Source organism: Buteo buteo, chromosome Z (assembly GCF_964188355.1).
Source record: "Buteo buteo chromosome Z, bButBut1.hap1.1, whole genome shotgun sequence".
In the NCBI taxonomy this organism is placed as follows: Eukaryota; Metazoa; Chordata; class Aves; order Accipitriformes; family Accipitridae; genus Buteo; species Buteo buteo.
This window is the reverse complement of record NC_134204.1, coordinates 31,719,169-31,741,112: the sequence shown is the minus strand read 5'-3', so window position 1 is coordinate 31,741,112 and position 21,944 is coordinate 31,719,169. Positions and strand designations below refer to the sequence as shown.

Sequence of the window (21,944 nt, the reverse complement as noted above, 5' to 3'; positions counted from 1 at the left end):
TCAGTTGGGCAGGAACAAAAAGATATCAGTGGTTCCCTCTCACATTTAACTGCCTGCACTTGCTGAACAACACAGAAGGTATGTTAAAGATGCTTCTCTTCTCCTCTCCTTCCTCTGAAAGAGAGAGATCTACACAGCAAGAAAAGAACAGTGTCAAAGATGTTATTTTTTGGACAAGTATCCTTTAATAAATATAACCCCTGGCAGATTTTGTTAGCGTTCAGTAGCGTGTGTCAATTTGCCTAAATAAAAAATAAAATCATCCACTGCCTCATGTATGTGCAGACAGTATTAGGAAGCATCTGCACAGGCAAACTTTTTTGCTGCAAATGCTCAAAACAGAACCGGGAAGTTTTTGTTTAGAGACACATTATGGGTGGCAGAAGATATAATGTATTTCCTGAAGGTTTTGGCACTGTGGAAGGGATACAGTCTGCGGTCCAACGCCTTATATTCTGACATCAGGGCTTGGTTGGGGCTGGGCACGGATGGGCTGAACTAGTCCTCGCTGGTCCTACTCATCACCAGAGGCATCACTGCCAACAACGAGGCATACTGCTTTCCTTCCCTGTCCTGCTAAGACACACACACACAAGCACTGGGAACCAAATAATAAAAAAAGCTTTGCCAAAGTGGCACAATGTTAGTATCAGGTATACTGCAATTGTATTGGCACCATACTTACACTGAATGTGACAGCACAGCAACATCAGAAAGCCACATCCACCAGCAAGGTGGAGGGGGATTCAGTTCCTCTTCCCATGCTGTTATTTATCCCTCTGGACAGGCTAGCCAAGCAAGTAGTAAATGTAATGCTGCTGCCCCAATTAATTTGACTTTTTCACTTTATAGACAGATAAATTAAAAAACAAAACAAAACAAAACTGCAAAACCACAGAGCTCCCAAAAGTTTTTGCAATTTTGATCACTGTTAACAGTCTGGAGCCACAAGACTGACTTACCTGGGATATTAAATATGATGAAGGATTGGAAAAGAGGAAAAATACTTAAAAGTGAGTCAACAATTTTTAGATTTGTAAACCTAACAAATTTTCTTTAAGGTAGTATTTCAAAAAGCAGAAACAGTGAAAAAAAATGTGCATGCTTGGATTGAGCATTGTCATGGTTTAACCCCAGCCAGCAACTAAGTACCACGCAGCCACTCACTCACTTCCCGCACAGTGGGATAGGAAGACAGAATCAAAAGGGTAAAAGTGAGAAAATTCCTATTAAAATGCCTTTATCTCAGCCCAGGTAAAGCAAAAGCCACTCATGCAAGTAAAGCAAACCAAGGAATTCACTCAGCCCTTCACATTGGCAGGCAAGTGTTCAGCTATCTCCAGGAAAGCAGGGTTCTATCACACATAACGGTTACTTGGGAAGACAAATGCCATCACTCCTGAATGTCCCCTACTTCCTTCTTCCCCCAGCAGTATACGCTACATGAAAGGACATTCCTTCAGCTATTTATGTAATGGTAAAGCAGAAGACAACCCATACAGCTCAAACACTTTCTAAAACAGTTTGGTCCCATCCTTAATACTACCATTTCCATCAGAAGGTGTACAGTCAAGTTTGAATGTTGGTTTTCACACTATAGCATGGCACCTCTGATCTTAATCTCACTTCAAAGCAACAGGTTTAAAACTGTTGCTGTTAGTGGCAGTAACGATGTATTACATTCCTTGTTTAAGAAAACACACAACTTATATGCCTGTACCACCAGTAACACAAGTGTATCTAATTGAATCATTCAATTTTTTCCCCAGGAGGAATATTTATTTCAAGTCAGCAAAATAGAAGATCACTGTCTAAAACTCAATAAAATTACAAATCAGAAAACCCTAACAGATGAACAAATGCAGAATTACATTTCTGTTCCCTGTGAATACTGGATACTCACTTTCCAGAGCTGACCCCCTTCATATGATCCGTGTAGATATAAATGTCTGGGAGGAATTTATTCAGGATGCTCCTTGCAGATTCCACCATTCTGTTTGCCATCTGTGGTGACACTCTGACAGAGTATCTACATTTCCAAGCTAAGAAATTAATTGTGGTCACAAAAGAAAATTAAACCAGAGACTGACAAAAGTGGCCAAGAGGTCCTAATGCATTATTTCAGCAATGTGGTTTTGTCCTATACATCCATTCACGAGCACTGGTCCATTTTCCTGAGTGCTTCCTACAGTCTTTTCACTGATATATGTTGAAGTGAAGTACACAGAACATGTGCAGAACAGCTTATTGTGACTAGGCAAACATCTATCTTAAAAATGCCATTCAGTAATTTTAAACTGCTTTTCTGTCAACCTGTGCTTTCTTATAAGGGAGGAAGTTCTGCATGCTCTGCTCTTCATATACTACTAAAAGATGGTGATGAGTGAAGTTTCTCTAAATTAGCAGCAAGAAATCCTGTATTTCTATTTCTATCAGGGAGAAATTGGGTAGATCAAATTAAAGACAAATGTTTTAACAAAAGAAAAAATTAGTTTCAAAAGGCTAAAAAAAAAAAAAAAAAAAGAAAATCTTTGCTCTCTCCAACTATTTTGCAGTGCTGTGAGGCTATCATGTTCACTGGTTCTCTAGTCACTCAGCATGTGAAGGTTAACAGTTCCAGGGAAGAAGAAGAAATTACCACCTTCCTGCTCACCCCACCCACCTCCTCACAGTACACAAGGGATGAACTGCCTTTATGCCCTTTTACTCAGGTGCTGCTTCAGTGATATTCCCAGCAGATCTTCAAATGTACAAAGCACAGAGTGCTCCAAATTCCATCCCAACTATAATGCAGACTCATGCTCTGCACGTTTAACCACCCATCTGCGCCCACATGCACACAGCAATGCAGGGAAATACAGTCTCAAACCTCCCAGCTGGCAGAAGGGAATTTCCTTTTCTACAAATTCCTCTTGCATTTTCTTGTGGAGTAGGTAAACCAAAAGCTTTAATATCTTAATGGCAAAACCAGTCAATAATAATCAAAAAACTGATCGCTCCGCACAGCTGGCGTACTCAGTATTTTGGATGACTATAAAAGGTTGCTGGCCACTTAAAGGCTAAACTAAAATTACACTGCCTCTCACTGGGCTTACTAAAGACAAACCTTCATCCCTGAGAAAAAGCCCAGGAAAACCTAAAGGAAAGTGGAAGTTCAAAAACCTGTAGCTCACATACATCGACCAAATCCAGTCAAAGTGGCCCAGAATGGTGCTGTGTATTAACATCAATTTAGAAAGATGGCACTAAAGCCATGATCATCGCTTCCTCCTTCACACAGAAACAGAGAATAGAACTACTTGCTACAGAGGTGGATGGGGGCACAAGGGAATTACTTTCTTCATGGAAAGACGATGACAAACACCACTAAAAGTACAATGACCTGCCTCCTTTTTATTCAACAGCATATGCACCCAGTAAAATTGCTCTCACTTGGCAAAGCTGCACTCATCCAAATGCTGCAGTTTGGGAACAGAGGTCACAGTGTCCTGTTCTCACACACAATTATGTTGGTACGCCACAAAGTAAAAAAAGGAACAGGCTGCAAGTCTGCCCCTGTGGCAGGAAACCTGCCCCCATTCCTGCATTCCTTTTGAGTAATCAAAGCCAGATCATTTTTGGGACTCTCATAATCACAAATTAAACTACAAGTTGACCAATGCTCAACAGAGAGCAGGAGCTCATGAAATACAACCTCTAGTATACCTTACCTCAAGGTATTTCTGCCTTCTTCCTACAGTGACAGCAGATTCATGACAGTTACCATATAAGAACCAGAAGAGAAAAATAAAGAAAAAAAAAACCCAAACCCAAAACATTAACTAGATGTGCAGTTCTGTTTGCAAAAGTGAGTACTCCACAACATTTTGTGCCCTTATCTTTGTGCAGCAGTAATACCTCCTCCAGTTCACCTTCAGTAGTACCATTGCAGATGGAAGAACTAACAAACTGTTTTTCATAACACAACAAAAAGCTCAGTTCACATGTGTGCTGTGAGGTGTAAACTGAACTAAGACTTAAGCTCCCATCTAACATTCTGCTAGACTCATTAACAGCCAAGATGCCACCTATTCAATACTTAACAAAACTACATTTGTTACTACTGGTTTTACACACAAGGCAAGATTGCTTTTAGTGCTGCTACATTATGTGATGGAAGGTATTTTAACTTTTTCTTGCCATTGAAAAGATTTTAAATGGTGCTGTTCAGTTTTAAATTCATTTAATTGCCTACTAACACTTTTTGAACAGGAGTGTTCTGAACACAGCAGTTTTGAGACATGGTCTTGAAATCTATTTGTGTGATGCCTCTGTGTAACGTCACCCTGTGTTATCTGGACACTTGCTCAGCCACATGGGTGCACTTCTGCAACTTCAAGTTCGGAGACTTATTTTTTTTAAGGCAAACTCGTTTAAAAGAAGAAAAACAAACAAACAAGGATACGCAGTTCCTCTGATGCGCTTGATTTTGCCAGGGTCTGTGAACTGAATAGGCTGCAAGACCTTTCTCACTGGGCAAGCAAACAGTATCTCTCCACCCCCTTTGGGAGGCATTCCTCTACGGTTGATCTAGAAACAGTAGTGGAGGGAAAAAGCAAGTTAGTAAAGAGCACAAGGAATGTACTTACGCACTCAAAAATGATAGCTTTTATTTCACATATAATAAAATGTTCTCAGTAGGGGTATTATGTGAACATAGGTGAGAAAAAGACATCCTAAAGGCAGAACTGGATTTTGCACTGAACCTATATGCAAAAATTCATTTCTTTTTTCCTCGTCTCTCTAAAGTACAGTAGTGCATGGCTTCTCAATGGAAAACAAAACAAAACTAACCAACCAAAAACCCAACAACTTTACCAGGAAGGCAACCTTAGCTTAAGATTGGTCTCTTAACGCCAAATTTGTATCTCACTGCTGAAGAAAGTCTAGAAGTGTTCTATGCTTAGTATGTATATGGGGGACCAGAATGAACACATTCCCACAAACAGGCCTGCCCAGCCCAAACCTGTCCCACCACTCCAGCCAACAACCATAAGGATGGGGATGGAACATGGGCTCATGGGTGGGTCTGGCTCAGGGGGCCCATGGCCAGGCAGGACCTTCACACATTTTAAATGAGCACTGAAAGGCTACAGTTTCTTTCTCCAGCCTAAAAAAGTCTATTCTACATCCAGATCTATTGGGCCTGTGAAGAGTGTAGTCTTTAAAGAAAAGTTTCCTTCCTGTATTTTCCAAACTGGAAGCAAACCCCAATCACCCAAACACAGATTCAGCTCCTCTACTGGTGAAGGAGGCAAAAGATTCTACTATTATTCCCTAGCCCTAAGCACAGGGCAGGAAGAGCAAGTGGAAGGAAAAAAGAAATTAAATGAACTGAAGAGGAACAATAAAGTAAAAAAGTTTCTTAACTTGCATAGATCTTGCAGACTAAGAAAAGTCACTACTTTCTCCCTACCCTCCCCACCTATAGCCTTTGCATCTCTCTTCCACCACATCTTCAATCACTGTGTGGCTGGTATGCCATTTAAAACATGCCAAGAACAAGAGGCAATTTTAGAAGTTGTGTGCAGCTACAACTAGACATCTGCTAGATACAGATACTGGCAGCAAGCACATGGCCCTGTGAAGCAGTGCAAAAGTACCATTTCAACATGTGCCAGGAAAGAGGAACAAATCGTCTTACCTTGATTTCCAGACTTTCACCATCAATTCCAAACTTCTTCAGTAGGGGTAGAGCTGTTGCCTTAAGAACATCAACCTATAGAACACAGAATTAAAAAAGCAGACTCTTTATTGGAAGTTACATAAGTCAGTAATTTAAAAATCATTGCATTACGAGGTGCCTAAAAAAGGCAAGGCTTCCCCATACTATGTATTCTATGGAAAGACATGCAAATGCAGCACAGAGAGCTTTGGCTACTCTTAGACTACCACAGTATCTCATTACTCAAAAAATTTGCTAGAACATATTGCTGGGAGGTGCAATTTCCCACTCTGGATTTCTTCCTCAGCCTGATTTTTATTTCTATTATCATTCAGCTAAACCAGCTCATTTGTTTCTCTGAAAACAGCTATTGAAAAAATTATATTCTTCTGTCATTGCTAAAAAATTCCTACAGCTCAATAAATTATGTTTGCAAGAACCTTTGCATTTTGGAGCAGGCCCTTCATTTGGCAGGAAGAACCTCATCCTTCTGTGAAGAACTTCTTCTCATCTGTTTCTGAGAAACAGAAGCTTCTAGGTAACTTCTGTTGAAATACTCAGAAGAATCTGAAGTGGGTGACACATCATCCATGCACTCCCTTTGAGCCAGATGCTCACCAGATCCAGGTCTGAGCAGGATTTTACTTGCCATTGCTCTTCCTAATTGCTGACATAAGACAACAGTGACTGCCATCTTCTTCCCTCTGCTGAAACTTCAGTAGCATTGCTGAAGGTGACAAAAACGATTTAGCAGTGCAACAGCACAGGTAGTTACCCAAGACAAGCAGCTTGGGACAGACAGGACCAGGACAGCATGACCAAAGAAGAACTAAATTCAGATGAAGGAAATGAGCATGCGGTAGACACCAGTTGAAGAGGCAGGAAAAAAGCACCCTCCTTGCCACACCTTCAGCCAGAATCCACAATTATTAAGTTTCATTCTCTCTGTTTTGCAGAGAGTGCAAGCCACTGACGAAGTAGTAGCACGTACCTCACCTACAAAGCTGTGAACAACCTGTTAGAGCTACCTGAGTAGCTACAGTTCTCATTCTTCAAACTCTGCTGGCCAACATACTTCCTTTCTTAGAGAGGCATTTGATAATGGTAATATCAATATTTGAATGTCTTCATTAAAAAACCCTGTAAGTCAATGATTATTTTTTATATTTATATATTTTTTACAGACAGGCTACCTTAATTCAGCCCCTCAGTAGTATTCCTTAATCTCACAAATTTGACTTTTAGAGCAAAAACCTTTACTAACACGCATGTGCACACACATAGATGCACATGAATACCACTGGCAGAAGTTCCAACAAGCTGATCTGGTTCACATTAAAGTTACACAATATTTCTCCCTCTTTCTTATGAAACAAAATACACCAGTAAAAAAAAGTAAAGCTTCACTGTGTAGGTTAGGAACTCCCTTTCCCTCCTCCATTTCCACTTTTGCAATTCTTTGGACTGAAGTCTGTATCTCTGGAGAAAGCACGTTATGCCAGCATTGGGAAGCTAGATCAATTCTGAGTCTGGTTTGTCTGTTTCCAAAAATGTCAAGACTTGTCACAGTTTTTAGTCCTCAGACAAATTCCAGGCATTATACTTATCAGGTACCAGACAGACACATAATAAGAGACTGTCTCTGTTCCAATTTGCAGACTAAATAAAGAAGGTAATCAGCAGTATCTGAAGAAGTGGAAAAGGCTGTTCTGCTTAGCAGACGAGTGGGAGTTCAGGCAGGAGAGGTTAAGTACGTCACTGGAAATCACAAGACGGTATCAGAACTGAGACCTAAAACTGTATTTTCTAGTCTCTTGCGTATACTCAGCCATAAAACCATCCTTCAGCTTCATCACACAACCAAGGACATACCTCACCACAAATGCCAACAACTTGCTAAGTCCCATAAACATCGCTTGTTCACAAACCAGTGTGAATACAACCCTTTTGCCTTTAAAGAAATCTACAGTGATTAAAAAAAAAAAAAAGAAAAGTAACTTTACTAACTTCTAGTGGTTTGCAGAATCCCTTAGTTAGTGCAAAGCTGCAAAACAGCCAGACACAGACCCTACAACACACGGCTACCTAGGAAAGGGGCAAGCATTAGCACCGCACCGAAGAGCATTTATCCCTGCCATACATACAGCATTATGTTTTGGGGACAAGGACCTAGACTTCGGGGAAGGGTGGGGAAGAGTGAAACCAGAGTTAAGGAGAAAAAAAAAAAAAAAGACAGAAAAGTCAGTAGGAAAAACTTGTTTTCCTGGGATTACAGACAACTGCTGAATTTTGATTAACATTGAAGATTATTGCTCCCAAGCCAAAACTTCATATGCTAGTCTCCTGCCAGCATGAAAGTCATTTCAGTTGAAAGTCCCACTGCATAGCTGTAAAAAAAACTTAAACAGTTGCAAACCTAAACATTAAGAATGATTATTCTAAAACCATGTTATTGCAGCCCTATGTATCTGTCAGATAACAACATGTAGAGAAGGAAAGGAAAAGAAGAGCTACCATTTGTGTGCCACCTCCCTTCCCTTCAAAAAGGGCAGTTTACACCCCCACCCCCCCCCCGCCAAAACATGCTCTCTATAGAGAGAAACTTGAAACTACCTCAACTCTATACGCCAGTCCCACATGGCTGGTCCCACAAGCTATCCCCAGTCATGTCTCATCAGTGGCCATGCAGAAAAACATAATGCAAATGTAGGCTGCCAGTGAACAGTTCAGGCTGGTATTCCAAAGTCACGCTTCTTCCCGACAAGTGTGAGCAAAGTAGTATCCCTCTCACTCATTTAGGATGTGTATCACTCACACACAATTATCATCATGGTCCAACTTGAAACAAGTGCACATTACCCTGTATCTCAGTGGCCACAGTACTCTTTTGGAGATGGAGAGTTTCTTGGATGAAGAGCAGCAGGGAAAACTCCTTGCCCATTTTAAACTACCCACAATATATTTACACTGGTTTGCCTTTCCCCTTTCTCCTTGGAAAGCCAGAAAGTGTACAGACAGATAGACAAATTTAAGCATCCCTTTTTGGGCAAGCAATAAATGTTCACCTAGTTTCTAAATACCTTCTGCCTACTGAAAAATAAAAGCCCAAATCAATTTAAAACCAAGTTTCCATTTACTTAAGCACATAAATCACTTAGGGTAGCACTTAAACTTGTGCTTTTAATCTCAGCAACCTGCAGAGCCATATGCTATATAGGACAGCTTGTAAAACTCCTTTAAGTAGTTTATTGGTGTGCACCAGGTTTAATGTTTACTCAGGCAAGTTAAATGGACATAAACCAGGTTTAAACCAGTTTTAGGAATTGGTATTCAGTTATCTCCACTTAAAAAGTTCCTACACATCAGCTGACTCACAGTAACTACAGTTGTGCTTCTACAGCACAATTAACTTACAATATAACTCCTTAGCATGTACACCTGAATTTTATTCACACTTAGTGTCAGGTACTGTGATCCAGCTGATGTATGTCAACACCTGCCTGTGTCTGAGCTTTGGCCAGTCCAAGCCCCCTTCAAGCACAAACTAACTGGCTCAAATTCTCACACCCATTTCAACTAAAATTGTTTAACCTCTACTGGTCCATGTGACTGATGCCTGAAAACTGATAATTTCCAGACTCAAGACTCGGTTGCTTAGGTGAGTGTCCAAACTTACTTGAAAGCAACATTAAGATTGGACAGCTCTTCGTCTCCAAATTCTTAAGAAAATTCTCCATTGTGATTAAAAAGATGCAGTCAACCAAAAGAGACTTCTTTGATTCCCACTACTTACCATTTCTATTAAGTACTTTTAATCATGGTGACTGAAACGTTAGCAAAACATGCTTCCCATTTTACTTTTTTCTTTTTTTTGACAGTGCTGTGTATCACCCACTTCAATCATCCGACTCATACAGGTGTCTCCCAGAGCCACAGGTGAGAGAACAAGTTTTTTAAATGACAAGAGAAGCACAATTGAAAAGCCATAAATACCAGCAGGACTCAGACACTCATCTAGTATCTGCAATTATACTTCACAGTATTTGTATTCATTGGAACTGGTTAAATTTTCACATAACAATGTTTCCTTGATCTACTCAGAGGAAAACAGGCAGTCTCCAATCGCTATTCAAAAGGTAAACACAGCAGTGCTGTCCTCCAAAACCCATTATGTTTGGGTTTTCTCGGGGTGCGGGTGGGGTAGAAGGAACACTACTTCAGTGTTTTAATCCCACAATATCCATAGCTCTTTTTTGTAAGAAAATTGCTAAAACAACGGACTGTAAATCAGCAGTAACAGAAATCAAGGCAAGCATTTCATAGTCATTTGATCTAATGCACCTTCTAGCACCTTTCTGAACAATCAGACTTACTACGTATTTTTGCTACTGTAATTTCATAATTGTCACGACTTCTGTTTCTAATAGAAAGAAGGCTTCATGGCAGCACTGGTATAACTCTGCCCAGCCTCCAACAGAAGAGAAAGAGTCCTTCCTTGTCACACTCAAATTTTAAAGACAATTTCCTCTTTTTACAGTAAATACATGCATGGGGTAGGATAAACAACCCATCTAATTTCTAAGAGAACAGTAGAAGCAAACCAGTGGCAGGGCCCCACATCACATTTAAAGGGAGTTTCCAGGAGAGAAGACAGATGCAGTACAGAACTGAAAGTCGAAAGGTGGATTACAAACTACAGTTTGGAGTGTGATGCAGAAAAGGAGCAACAGCTTAGCAGATGCTTGTTTGATTCAGAGAGTTTGCTGGCAGATGCAGTAACACTGGGTACTCCTGGATGTGAGGGATGACAGAAGTGCAACATGTTTTATACACTTCTTCCTAATATTTTGGGGGGGGGGGGGGGAAATAATCCTCCTCTGGTACTTAAATTTTATTACTTACCGAAGGATCTACTTGATCGTTTGTTACTCCCCTCAGGACAATCTTCAATGGATGTTTCATGAAAGGTGCCAAGCAGAGCAGACTTTCCAAATAGTAGCCAATACTACGACTGGGGCTGCAGTCATGTTCCAACGAGCCTCCATGCAGAAGTCCAGGCTGATAATACAAGGTAGTACCTGGGGAGATGCCAGGGGAGCAAACCAAATGAGAGCGCTGCCAGCACACTGGCTGTTACTACAGCATAAAGACAGTTTGCAATGACGTATACAGGCAAATTGGAGACAGAAGAATTTATGAAAGATGGTAGCACTTCCAGCACGCTATTTCTACGTCTGCAGTTAATAAATGGACTAACACATATGTCTGTCTTGCATATAATTTCTCCTCCTTTCCTCTTCTTCCCCAAAATAAAGGATCTCTTAGCAATTGCCAAAATGCTGATACAAGCAATTATTATCCCTCACAGCAACTAAATCTTCACCAGACCAACAGGTCATTGCTGTCTTGGCATACCTGGTTGTAATTCATCTGCTTTACTGACAAACCATAATCCTCAAAAAAACCAACAAAAGAGGACAAGAACAAGATAAGATTTTTATGTGGGATGCTTGTTGCTCAAACCAATCCCTTTTCTGAGCATGACTAAGCAAGCAGCCTTGCTCAGAAGTTTGCCTTTGTGGAAGGCAAACTTTCCCTCTACAAAAATCTCTTCTAGTTCAGAGGGACCTTCTCCCACTACGAAATCTTGAATACCAAACAAAATACTATTTTTAATTCTTGAGCAATACAGTTTCCTTAACTCTCTGCACTACGGTGGAGAGCTGATCATCTTGCATGCGATCAATTACTACAACACTTCTCATCTTGCTTACTTCTTATCTTCTCAGTCAATGATACCTGAACACCTACCTCTGTCAAGACAAAACCTTGATTTCACTGCAGCAACTGGTAGGGCCCAGAAGACCAGGACAGAGGAAGAAGGGAAAACAGGTCTCACCTGTTTGGTTTATTTCAATCCGAGAGCCATTGGTCACTTTGTCAATCAGGCGAATAAAACTTGCTTCAAAATCTAAGGATTAGAACAAAGACAAAGTTTTAAAGTTCCTTAAATTTATTCCTGGAAAAAAATAAGAAACTTCAACACCACATTTGTACATTTTTCCCTTTCCTGCCTTTCATGACAGTAAGTCCACCCTCACTCTTCAATTTGTGGTATAATTCTACCACATGAGAAAAGGCAATTCACTATAAAACCGAGAGATGTTAATTTGAGCCTCCATGCTTATAGGCATCTCAAATCAATTCAGATGCCCCCAGATGTGACAGCTGGACTAGCCACACTCCTCTCCCTGGCACACAGCAAGGGATAGAAGTTGACACTTCTGACCACAGTAGCCTAAGAGATCACTCAAACCCAGGATAAGACCTTTGACAGTTACAGTTTGCTCAGTACAAAGCAATACAAAGCCTAGCAAACAGGACCCCACATATTTAAGCACAACAAGCTCATAACAGCTTCCCATTATTCTCTGTAAAAGTCTTAGTTTAAAAGAAGGGGACATTCAGACGTAAGGTGCTGCTGCTGCATAGCTGTTCTACAAACACAATTAGCTATCTGCAGACTTTCAAATTTTCCATTTCCAAAACTGTCATTGACATAATAAAGGCTAGAGAAACCACAAGTCTCCCCATCGCCTCTCTTCTTGCTTACTGTGTACACTGTAACAGTTCATGTGGAACTAATTCCTCAGTTTCTCCGGTTTGTGTGGACTCCCACTCAGAGATACAGGAAAGAACAAGCATGTTTAACGAAAAAAAAAAAAGAAAAAAGAAAAAAGAAGAGGAGGAATATGCTAGTGTTCTAGTATTTAGGTATCCCAAGCTGGTACAGACTCAGTATCAAGGAAAATATGTGAACATACGCATGCAGAGTTCGATACCCAGGTTAAGTTTTAAGGACCAATTGCACCTGCATAACAGTTGGCAGTCTGCAGAACTTCCTCAGCAATAAGCCTGTGTTACTTCTTAAACAGTAATCAGATTTTTCTATCTATATAAGCTTTTAGGATGCAATAAACATTTAAACCAAAGAGCTCCCTGCAGAAATTACAGTTTGTTAATATTTGCATAATATGGTTGATGCCCCAGTCACACAATGCTGGTTCTGATCTCTGTCACAGTAACTTCTAAATTTAAAGTTTGTATGACTGGACTGGTACCTCTTCCAGTACAAGAGTGCATCCCTGTGAATGCACATTTTGCCTCTTGAAGAACAAACCTGTAGAAGAGTCTTCACTGCAAATGTTCCAGTCATGAAAAGCAGAGAGAACTGCATGTTGAATCACCAACACAAATCGGGGTTTGTTGCTCTTATTTTTCTGTTACAATCACAGTTTACATTTTAACCCACACTTGAAAAATGCGATTCAAAAACCTTTAAAAAAACATGGCAAAACCAACAAACTTTACCATCACCACCAAACATCCTGTGGTAATAATAAGTACTTTGAGTCACGGTAACTGTTAAGTCAATTACACAAGAGTGTTTTGACAGTTTTGGAGGAGAACTTCCAGTTATAAACGGAAGCCTCCTCAGGAGGCAGAGCAGCACCTTCACCGGTCCTAGCCCTGTTCTGAACTTGCACACCTCGCCCAAAAAATAAGTGAACACCACAATTATGCTTCTTCCCCAACGTCCACCCGACTGCCTTCTTACTTCGGCTCAATCAGGAAAGTTGCCCCGGGGTGCCAAAGGTCCCACACAGGAATGAAGAGGGTACTCCCTAAGCCGGGTTGCCCTCAGAGGTGTCTGCAGTGTCGGAAGCTTTCAGAAATGAGAAGTAAGCAGACCTCACGTCTTTTGCCTTTACTACCGTGCGGGGAAAACCCCGGCAAAAATCGCAGCACAAAGCCTGACCCGTTAGGTCTGTGGGAAACCGGGCTCCCGCAAGGAGAGGGAGGACACGACGCTGGGCAGGCGGCGGGCAGAGACCCAGCAAATTCTGCGGCTTTCGCCCGCAGAGCCCGCTCTTACCGAGACGCCAACCTGCTCCGAGGCTACCAGCGAAGCGCACGCACAGCCTGGCCGGCGCCTCGGACCCACGCTCGGCACCTCCTCCCGCTCCCCGCCGCCCGCAACGCCTCACATCGGGACCTGAGCGAAATCGGCTGCCCTGTGGGGCGGGAGGGGGGGGGCGGCCGGGCCCGCCCCATCCCGCCGGGGCGGCTCGGGCAGGGCAGCACCGGTGCCCGGTCGCCCCGTCCGCGACCGGCGGGAGGAGCGAGCGCGACCTCCCGGGAAGGCAGAGCTGCAGCGGCAAGCCGCACCGCCGCCAGCGCCCGGTCCCCCCACGGGCACGCCAGCTTCCACCGGACCCCGGGCGGGCCGGTGCCGGGGCCGCCCTCCCCGCTCCGGCCTTCTCCAGCCAGCGCCTCGCGTCGCGCCCACGCCTCCCTCTCCCACAGACCCGCCGCTGCCAGCTCCGCCCGAGGCGGCGCCGGCGACTCGCCGGGCGTGCGCGGGGCGGCCCAGGGGGAGACCCCGTCCACGGGGAGACAGCGGCACGCAGCCGGGACCCCCTGCCCCGCCGCCCCCCGCCGGGAAGGGGACGGGGCTGCCGCGGCCCCCGGCGCGGGGCTGCCCCTGCCCGGCAGCAAGCCCCCGGCACGGCCGGCGCCGGGGCTCCCCCCGCCCGCCCCCTCCCTCCTCCCCCGGCGGCCGCCGGTGCCGCCGCTCACCGCGGAGGCCGGGGTCCTCCTCCTTGGCGCGGATCTTGCGGATCTTCAGCGGCCGCCCGCTGAGCGTGGACAGCACCAGCCGCTGCCGCAGGAAGTTGCACCCCGCGTAGCTGAGGCACTGCGCCTCGCCCGCCGCCGCGCCGCCCGCCATGCCGCCGCCGCTGCCCCGCCGTGCCCGCCGCGCCCACGTGGTTGGGAACAGGAAGCGCTGGGACAGCGGCGGGGTCAAAGGGCGCGGGGCGGGGCGGCGGCGGCCGGCAGGGGGCGGGGGCTGCGGAGCCGCGGGGAGCGGGCGGTGCGCCGTGCCGCGCCGGTGGCGGGCAGGGCCGGGCTGTGCCAGCAGGTCGAGTCTGTCGCGACAGCGAGCCCTGCCCCGAGGCAGCTCGGCCGGGTGACAGCTGAGCCCTCGTGACGGCCGCTGGCGCTGCCAGCCGTCCCGCTCCGCCGGCAGGTGCGAGTCCTGCCTGCGCCGGCCGTCCCCTCCCGGGGCGAAGCGTGGTGCCTGCACCCGGGCGCTGTCCCCACATCGCAGTGCCTTCCTTCGGGGGGCACGTTCCCCCTGGCAGTCCTTTTCAGTGACGCATCCCTGGCTGTCTTAAGGAAAGCTAAGCAGAGCAATGAGTGGGATTTCCCGTCTCCAGGCCAGCCCGTTTACCTACCGACAGTGGCAGAGCATGGCTGTGCTTACAGAAGAGAACGAGTGAAGCTTTCAGTCCATATTTTACAAGAAACGTGCATGACAGTAGAGCGTGACAGTGTCAACTGCTAGGTTACATTCATGCGTGCGGGGAAAGAAGTTTCTTAGAATAGAATAGAATAGACTATTTCAGTTGGAAGGGACCCAAAACAATCATCTAGTCCAGCTGCCTGACCAATTCCAGGCTGACATACGTGTTGCTAAGGGCGTTGCCCAAATGCCTCTTAAAACACCGACAGGCTTGGGGCATCGACCACCTCTCCAGGAAGCCTGTTCCAGCGTTCGACCTCCTTCTTGATAAAGAAATGCTTCCTAATGTCCAGTCTGAACCTCCCCTCGTGCAGCTTTGAACCATTCCCATGCGTCTTATCATGGGATCCCAGGGAGAAGAGGTCAGCACCCGCCTCTCCCATTCCCCTCCTCAGGAAGCTGTAGAGAGCAATGAGGCTGCCCCTCAGCCTCCTTTTCTCCAAACTAGACAAACCCAGAGTCCTTAGCTGCTCCTCACAGGACATCCCTTCCAGCCTTTCACCAACTTTGTTGCCCTCCTCCGGACACCTTCAAGGACCTTCATGTGCCTCTTAAATTGTGGGGCCCAGAACTGCGCACAGTACTCAAGGTGAGGCGGCAACAACACTGAATGGAGCAGGGCAATTGCCTCTTTTGACCGGCTGGTCATGCCGTGATGGATGCACCCCAGGATGGGGTTTCCCCTCTTGGCTGCCAGGGCACACTGCTGACTCATGTTGAGCCTGTTGCCAACCAGCACTCCCAGATCCTTTCTGCAGGGCTTCTCTCCCGCCACTCCACTCCCAGTTTATACTTGTGCCTGGCATTGCCCTGTCCCAGGTGCAGAATCCAGCATTTGGTCTTGTTAAATTTGATGCCACTGATGATTGTCCAATGCTCCAATCTATCAGATCCCTCTGCAAGGCCTCTTGTCCCTCAAGACAGTCAACAGCACCTCCCAGTTTGGTACCATCAGCCATGAACAGAAAAGATCGGATCATTTTCCTTACAAATAACACCACTTTTTTTTTTTTTTTGGTAAGTTGTTTTCCAGAGACTAAAACATTTTTTTTTTTTAATAACCATGATAGAGATGCTTTACAAGAACTATGCAGGAATTAGACCTCCTTTTGTTAGCTGCTTGCTGACTCAGCTTTTCTGATCAGTGTGCAGAAGGATCATTTGTTGTTTTGATAAACCAGTCTGCAAGCTATGTATCATAGAATCATAGAATGGTTTGCTTGGAAGGGACCTTTAAAGATCATCTAGTCTGACCCCCCTGCCATGGGCAGGGCCATCTTCCACTAGATCAGGTTGCTGACAACCCCATCCAACCTGACTTTGAATGATTCCAGGGATGGGGCATCCACAACTTCGCTGGGCAACCTGTTCCAGTGTCTCATCACCCTCATCATAACAAAGTTCTTCCTTATGTCCAGTCTAAACCTACACTCTTTCAGTTTAAAACTGTTGTCCCTGGCAAAAAGTCTCTCTCCATTGTTCTTATAAGCCCCCCTTATATATTGAAAGGTATATACAATAAGGTATATTCAATAAGGTCTCCTTGCAGCCTTCTCTTCTCCAGGCTGAACAACGCCAGCTCAGGCTTTATTCACAGGAGGGGTGTTCCAGCCCTCTGACCATTTTTGTGGCCCTCCTCTGTACCGGCTCTATCAGGTCCTTGTCGTTCTTCAGCTGGAGACCGCTGAGCTGGATGCAGTACTCCAGGTGGAGTCTCAGAAGAGCGGAGTAAAGGGGGACAATCCCCTCCCTCGACCTGCTGGCCACGCTGATTTTGTGCAGCCCAGGATATGGTTGGCTTTCTGGGCTGTGAGCGCACATTGCCAATTCATGTCCAGTTTTTCAACCACCAGTATCCCCAAGTCATCCTCTGCAGGGCTGCTCTCAATTCCTTCATCCCTCAGTCTGTACTGATCTTGGGGGTTGCCCTGACCCAAGTGCAGGACTTTGCACTTGGCCTTGTTGAACCTCATGGGGTACACATGAGCCCACTTCTTGAGCTTGTGCAGGTCCCTCTGGATGGAGAGTGGCTTGGCAGCTACATCAGCCAATTCCTTCAGGACCCTGGGATGCATCTCACTGAGTCCCATGGACATGTGTATGTTCAGGTTCCTTTGGTGGTCTTGAACCTGATCTTCTCCTACAGTGGAAGGGACTTCATTCCACCAGTCACTGCCCGGAATTTCAGGGGCTTGAGAGCTGTGGGAAGAGAGATTACCATTGAAAATTGAGGCAATAAAATTGCCAAGTACCTCAGCCTGCTCCATGTCTGTTATTACCAGCTCTTCTGTCTTATTTACCACAGGGGGTGCATTTTCTTTAATCTTCCTTTTCTGGCCAATGTGCCTGTAAAAGCCATTCTTATTTTTCTTTGCATCCCTTGCTAGATTCAGTATAGTGATATCTGTCAAAATTCAACTAGTATGGTCCTCAAGAGAGAAACTTTGTCTTTACCAGTAGCTATGGAAATTGGATGACAGTTACCTTCCTGCAGAGTTCCATGTTGTGAAATGAGCAATTTCATACAGTTAGACTTGAATTATTACTGAATCTTGCATAAGCTTGTATCCCAAATCATGGACTTGTCTCTGAGTGAACATGCTGTGATAATTTTAAAGGGATAGCTTCTGGATTTTAACATTCAGCTATATGCCTTATTCTACTTTTAAACCTACAAATATTTTTCATACATCTGCATTTATTTTTTTGTGCTTTGTTCTGGATTGCAGGTAACTTATGCCTTTGAATCACATCTGACCCATAACAAGCCAGTTTTACCTTTCTGTAAGCTGCTACAGTAGATGAAAGCACAGAAGTTTGAAATTAGATTTCTGTTATATTAATGTTTCCTTCTGTCCTTTACGTTGGCTGCAGCCTAAATCACATTTCACCTGCCTAGTTACACATTTATTATTGTAGTAAGGAGCATTTCAAGGCTATAGTCAACAGGACATCATAGTAGTCACTCAGAGAGAACTTTTGGCTGTTTCACAAAGGTGTTTTTTGAAATAAGGTCAATACTGTGTTTGTGCAGGCTTTTTAGCAGTGAGAGACCACATCAGCTAACTGGTGCTAACCCATGAGGAGCTCACAAGCTATTCATATCCTCAGTGATACACTAATTTCCACAAGAACTGTGAAAAAAGTAGCCGCCTTTTGTTTGTTTGTTTGTTTTAAATAAACTGGAGTGCTGTCCCACACTAGCCTGCTCCATTTCTTCCTTAGCTAGCTGAGGCAAGGAGGCAGCAAACTGAAATTCCTTGGCTAAGCAAGGGTAGTAATACAATACTACAGAAGTGTTGAGTCTTCCTGTCTTCTGCTATTATTTCTATCACTGGCACTTTTAAGGTCTCAAACAAGATCTAATCTTGATCTGTGCTCTATGCACCTAGTGAGACACTAGGTGTTCTCGCCTGAATTCCAGCAGAGAGACATGATGGAAGAAATTTAAGAAAAGACTTAGCCAACATCAGTGGCTGAGCTGCTACAGGTCAAATCTTTCAACTGTCAGGCCTTCTGGTAAAACAATGGACAATCAAGGTGAGGTCCTGGATTCTCCAGCTGGATCTATTTAGAAGAGGGTGGGGTGTGTGGCATGGGGATAAATTAAGAAATAGGCAGCAGAGGAAAGGATAGGTGGATCTTCCCTGGAATTAGTTGGAGGAGCAGTTTTGGAAGAGTATGATGTGTTTCTAGAGTAGGATGAGGCAGGCTGAAGACTGGGGAGAGCAGTAGAGGAGTCATGCGTTCATTTTCCCTTAACCGAACTGGTGGCCTGGCTTTTTGAAGTTCCTAAAAGGTCCCTGGCTATCTATTTCAGGGCAGAGTTTAAGCAATGTACAGAAAGACTCTCCATTTTCTTCAGGAAAGAGTAACTACCTATCTGGGAGCAAGGAAGGGAGAACAGGAAGTTCCTATAGAAAATAAAGGCCAGCTGGGCAAAAAGCAAGAGACAAAAAGTGCAAGTGTCAGAGAGTATGTTGTCCCAGTTCACTGTCCATAAGGTTGTGAAAAGCAAACTGTGCTGTTGGAGGGATAAATGCTAGGAAGCAAGGGAATGACTGCACCTATGCTTTGAGGAGCTGGTAAAGGGCTTTTCATTTCCTTCCAGGTCCCAGATCTGTGAGAGCGAGAGTAGACCTGAAGTGACATGACTGATTTGGCAGTTGGTCAAATCATCAGAAAACCTCCTTCTTGATGTGCCTTTAACCTAGAGGAAACCTCTGTTGCTTGTCAGCGCAGACACAGGATGATGCTATGGATACATAACCAGTGAGCCATTTGCGGACATTTGGATTTACTGATGTAAGTGTGCTCTACTGCAGAACCAGTGTAATAACCCCAGGCATAGTTGGACAGGGAACTTCTTGTCTACAGTGTTAACAGGCAATATGGTATTTACAAGCTCATAGTCTTCTGTGTATTATAGCAGTTACTTGTTTGAGACAAAAAATATGATGGATTTGGAATAGGAACACTTAGAGGGAGGCAAATCTAGCCTTGAAGCAATGTTAATCCTCAAATGTACCACGTAAAACTGCCTATTCTTGACAGAGACTGTCTTGCCAATTTAACTTCTTAATGGGAACACAGTGACTTCATTTAAAAATGGGGATGTTCCAGCTGGTAAGTTCAAGACGCTTCAAGAGTCTTTATACATGAGACTTCTCAGTGACAACACCCTCTCTACACCACCTACTTCCTCTGCCATGCAGTTCGTCCCTGATAAGTTCCTGTTTAAAACAACTGAAACACCTCTCTCCATGCTGATTAGTTTCATTAGCTGCTGCATTGACCCCCAAGGTAAACGTTTTGCAAACTACCAGCATAATAAATGCCAAATTGACCAAAGACCTGTCCCAGGTTTTATATGTAGTGTGTCCACAGTCACAAAGTTCCTTTGCCAAGGCTGCTTGTTCTAATATCGCTAAGGGGAAGAAATGAAACCACCTTCTGATTGCGTTACAAATTATATGGGGATGGGGATGCAAAGTATATGGCAGCAACTGACAGGAAGGAAGAAGTATTCTTACAGCTCAAATGTTAGTCTAGTTTTGCATTGCATGCTTACCCCAATGAATTATGTCTTTTCAGGCTGGAGATATGAAGTGATACACTTCCTTTTGGTAAGCTTAAAAGGCAACCTAGACTGTCTAGGCAGGTGTGATCTTTTGGACCAGCTGAGAACAGACAGGGCAACATTTGGAAGACTGCCATTTGAGTTTTTTTAAATGCTTGGAACCATGCTATAAAACAAACTGTCGTAAAATACCTCATTCTTTAAGCATGCTGCTGTCACAGGTCTGCATTCTGGTTGCTTGCTAGACAATGTATGATATAAACATGGAGGTTAGTTAGCGTGATATCACTATATTATTCAGGAGTAAATACTGCTTTTTTTCCCATGGAAGAAGGAGAATTAATCAAATTTAGTGATTGGAATTACTTTGCTGCACTGTTCTTTTTATCCTGTTCCTTTTTTTTTCTTCTTTTTTATTCTTTTTGTTCCCATTCTCTCTGTATATCAGAGAGTCACAGAATGGCTGAGGTTGGCAGGGACGTCTGGAGGTCATCTGGTCCAACCCCCCCCATCTCAAGCAGGGCCACCCAGAGCTGGTTGCCCAGGTCCATGTTGCGGTGACTGAATTAAGCGCTCAAGCTATCTGTACAAGATTCTGTTTATTTCACAAGAGGATCAAATTTATATATGTTTCAACAAAGATCTAGAAAGAACTAACAGCATACAGCCAATACTACTAACATAGGAGAGCATATCTGGCTCAGCTGGGGTGTTTGCCAGTCCTCAGAACAGTTAAAAATAAAAACATTCCATACACATACGCATGACTGTCTACAGCTGCATCTTCCCAGGCATACACAAGGCCATCCTCCAACCTGGCCTTGTAAAACTAGTTCTTTAAAGGCTTGACAAACATGCAGCACAACAAATTCTAACGGTTCACTCTTGAAAACAAATGCCAGGTGTTCCAAGCTGCTCCCACACATGTCCATACAGTTTTTGAATATCTCCAAGAAGGGAGACTTCACAAACTTGCTGGGCAACTGGTGCCTGGGCTTGGTCACCCTCACAGTAAAAAAGTGTCTCCTGACATTCAGGGGGAACCTCCTGTGTTTCAGTCTGTGCCCATTGTGTGACTGTTCACTCAACTCCCACTCAGGTGTTGGCTAACACACAGCTTATGCTAAAACCTGATGCATGCTGGGACCAGTGCCATTTGGTCAAAGTGAGAGCAACCTGTAGGCACGACACAGTGACCAGAAAGGGCTGAAGGTCATTATGCAGCCACTGTCACCTGCAGCTTGCTGTCTCCTGCAGCCATGATGCTTTCATGTTGGTTGTCTGGCAGTTTCTTCAGGGTCTGCTAACTCATGGAAATGTTACAGACCAAACTTCCAAGCTGGAAGGTATAAACACATCAGCTTACCCAAAAACTTTTTGAAGCAGATCCAACAGCAGCTGGACTGCTGAGGTTTTTGTAGTTCCCACTGTAATACAGGGCATCCCCACACCATGACAGAGGAGGAAGGATGAGCACTCTCATTGTAGGCTAGGTAACTATTTTGGTCCTGGGAGCACGAATCACAACTTATGAGTAGTGAGTTATGAATTAGAGAACTCATGAGAAAGAAATCTCATGACTTAAATGATGAGTTGGGGAATTCATATGCTAGACTAGTCTGTACAAAGGGGATAGAACTCCTGTTGTCATGTTTGTTTTCTGTCCTAATGAACTCACCAGGTTTAATTTACAAAGTACATTCTCTTGCAAATTTGAGAGATCTGAATGGACCATGACACCACTGCCTCTTGCCTCGGGTAGGCAGGGGCAGGGAGGATGCCCAGCACCTTGC

The 21,944-nt window shown here is 44.3% G+C and overlaps 1 protein-coding gene across 4 annotated transcripts in view; it reads right to left on the bottom strand.

Annotated features, from left to right (window-relative positions):
• The window catches only part of RCL1 (RNA terminal phosphate cyclase like 1), a 33,303-nt gene extending 18,770 nt beyond the window's left edge, over window positions 1-14,533 (bottom strand). For all 4 annotated transcript variants that reach the window (XR_012649006.1, XM_075020747.1, XM_075020748.1 and 1 more), the window contains exons 1-6: window positions 14,345-14,533; window positions 11,604-11,675; window positions 10,607-10,782; window positions 5,684-5,758; window positions 4,445-4,569; window positions 1,904-2,029 (exon numbers count right to left, since the gene is read on the bottom strand). Coding sequence is in view for 3 of the 4 variants with exons in the window: in XM_075020747.1 (XP_074876848.1) it covers window positions 1,904-2,029; window positions 4,445-4,569; window positions 5,684-5,758; window positions 10,607-10,782; window positions 11,604-11,675; window positions 14,345-14,495 (725 nt within the window). In the remaining variant the exon portion in view is untranslated. The remainder of the gene's footprint in view (window positions 1-1,903; window positions 2,030-4,444; window positions 4,570-5,683; window positions 5,759-10,606; window positions 10,783-11,603; window positions 11,676-14,344) is intronic.
• Between the last annotated feature and the right edge of the window lie 7,411 nt (window positions 14,534-21,944).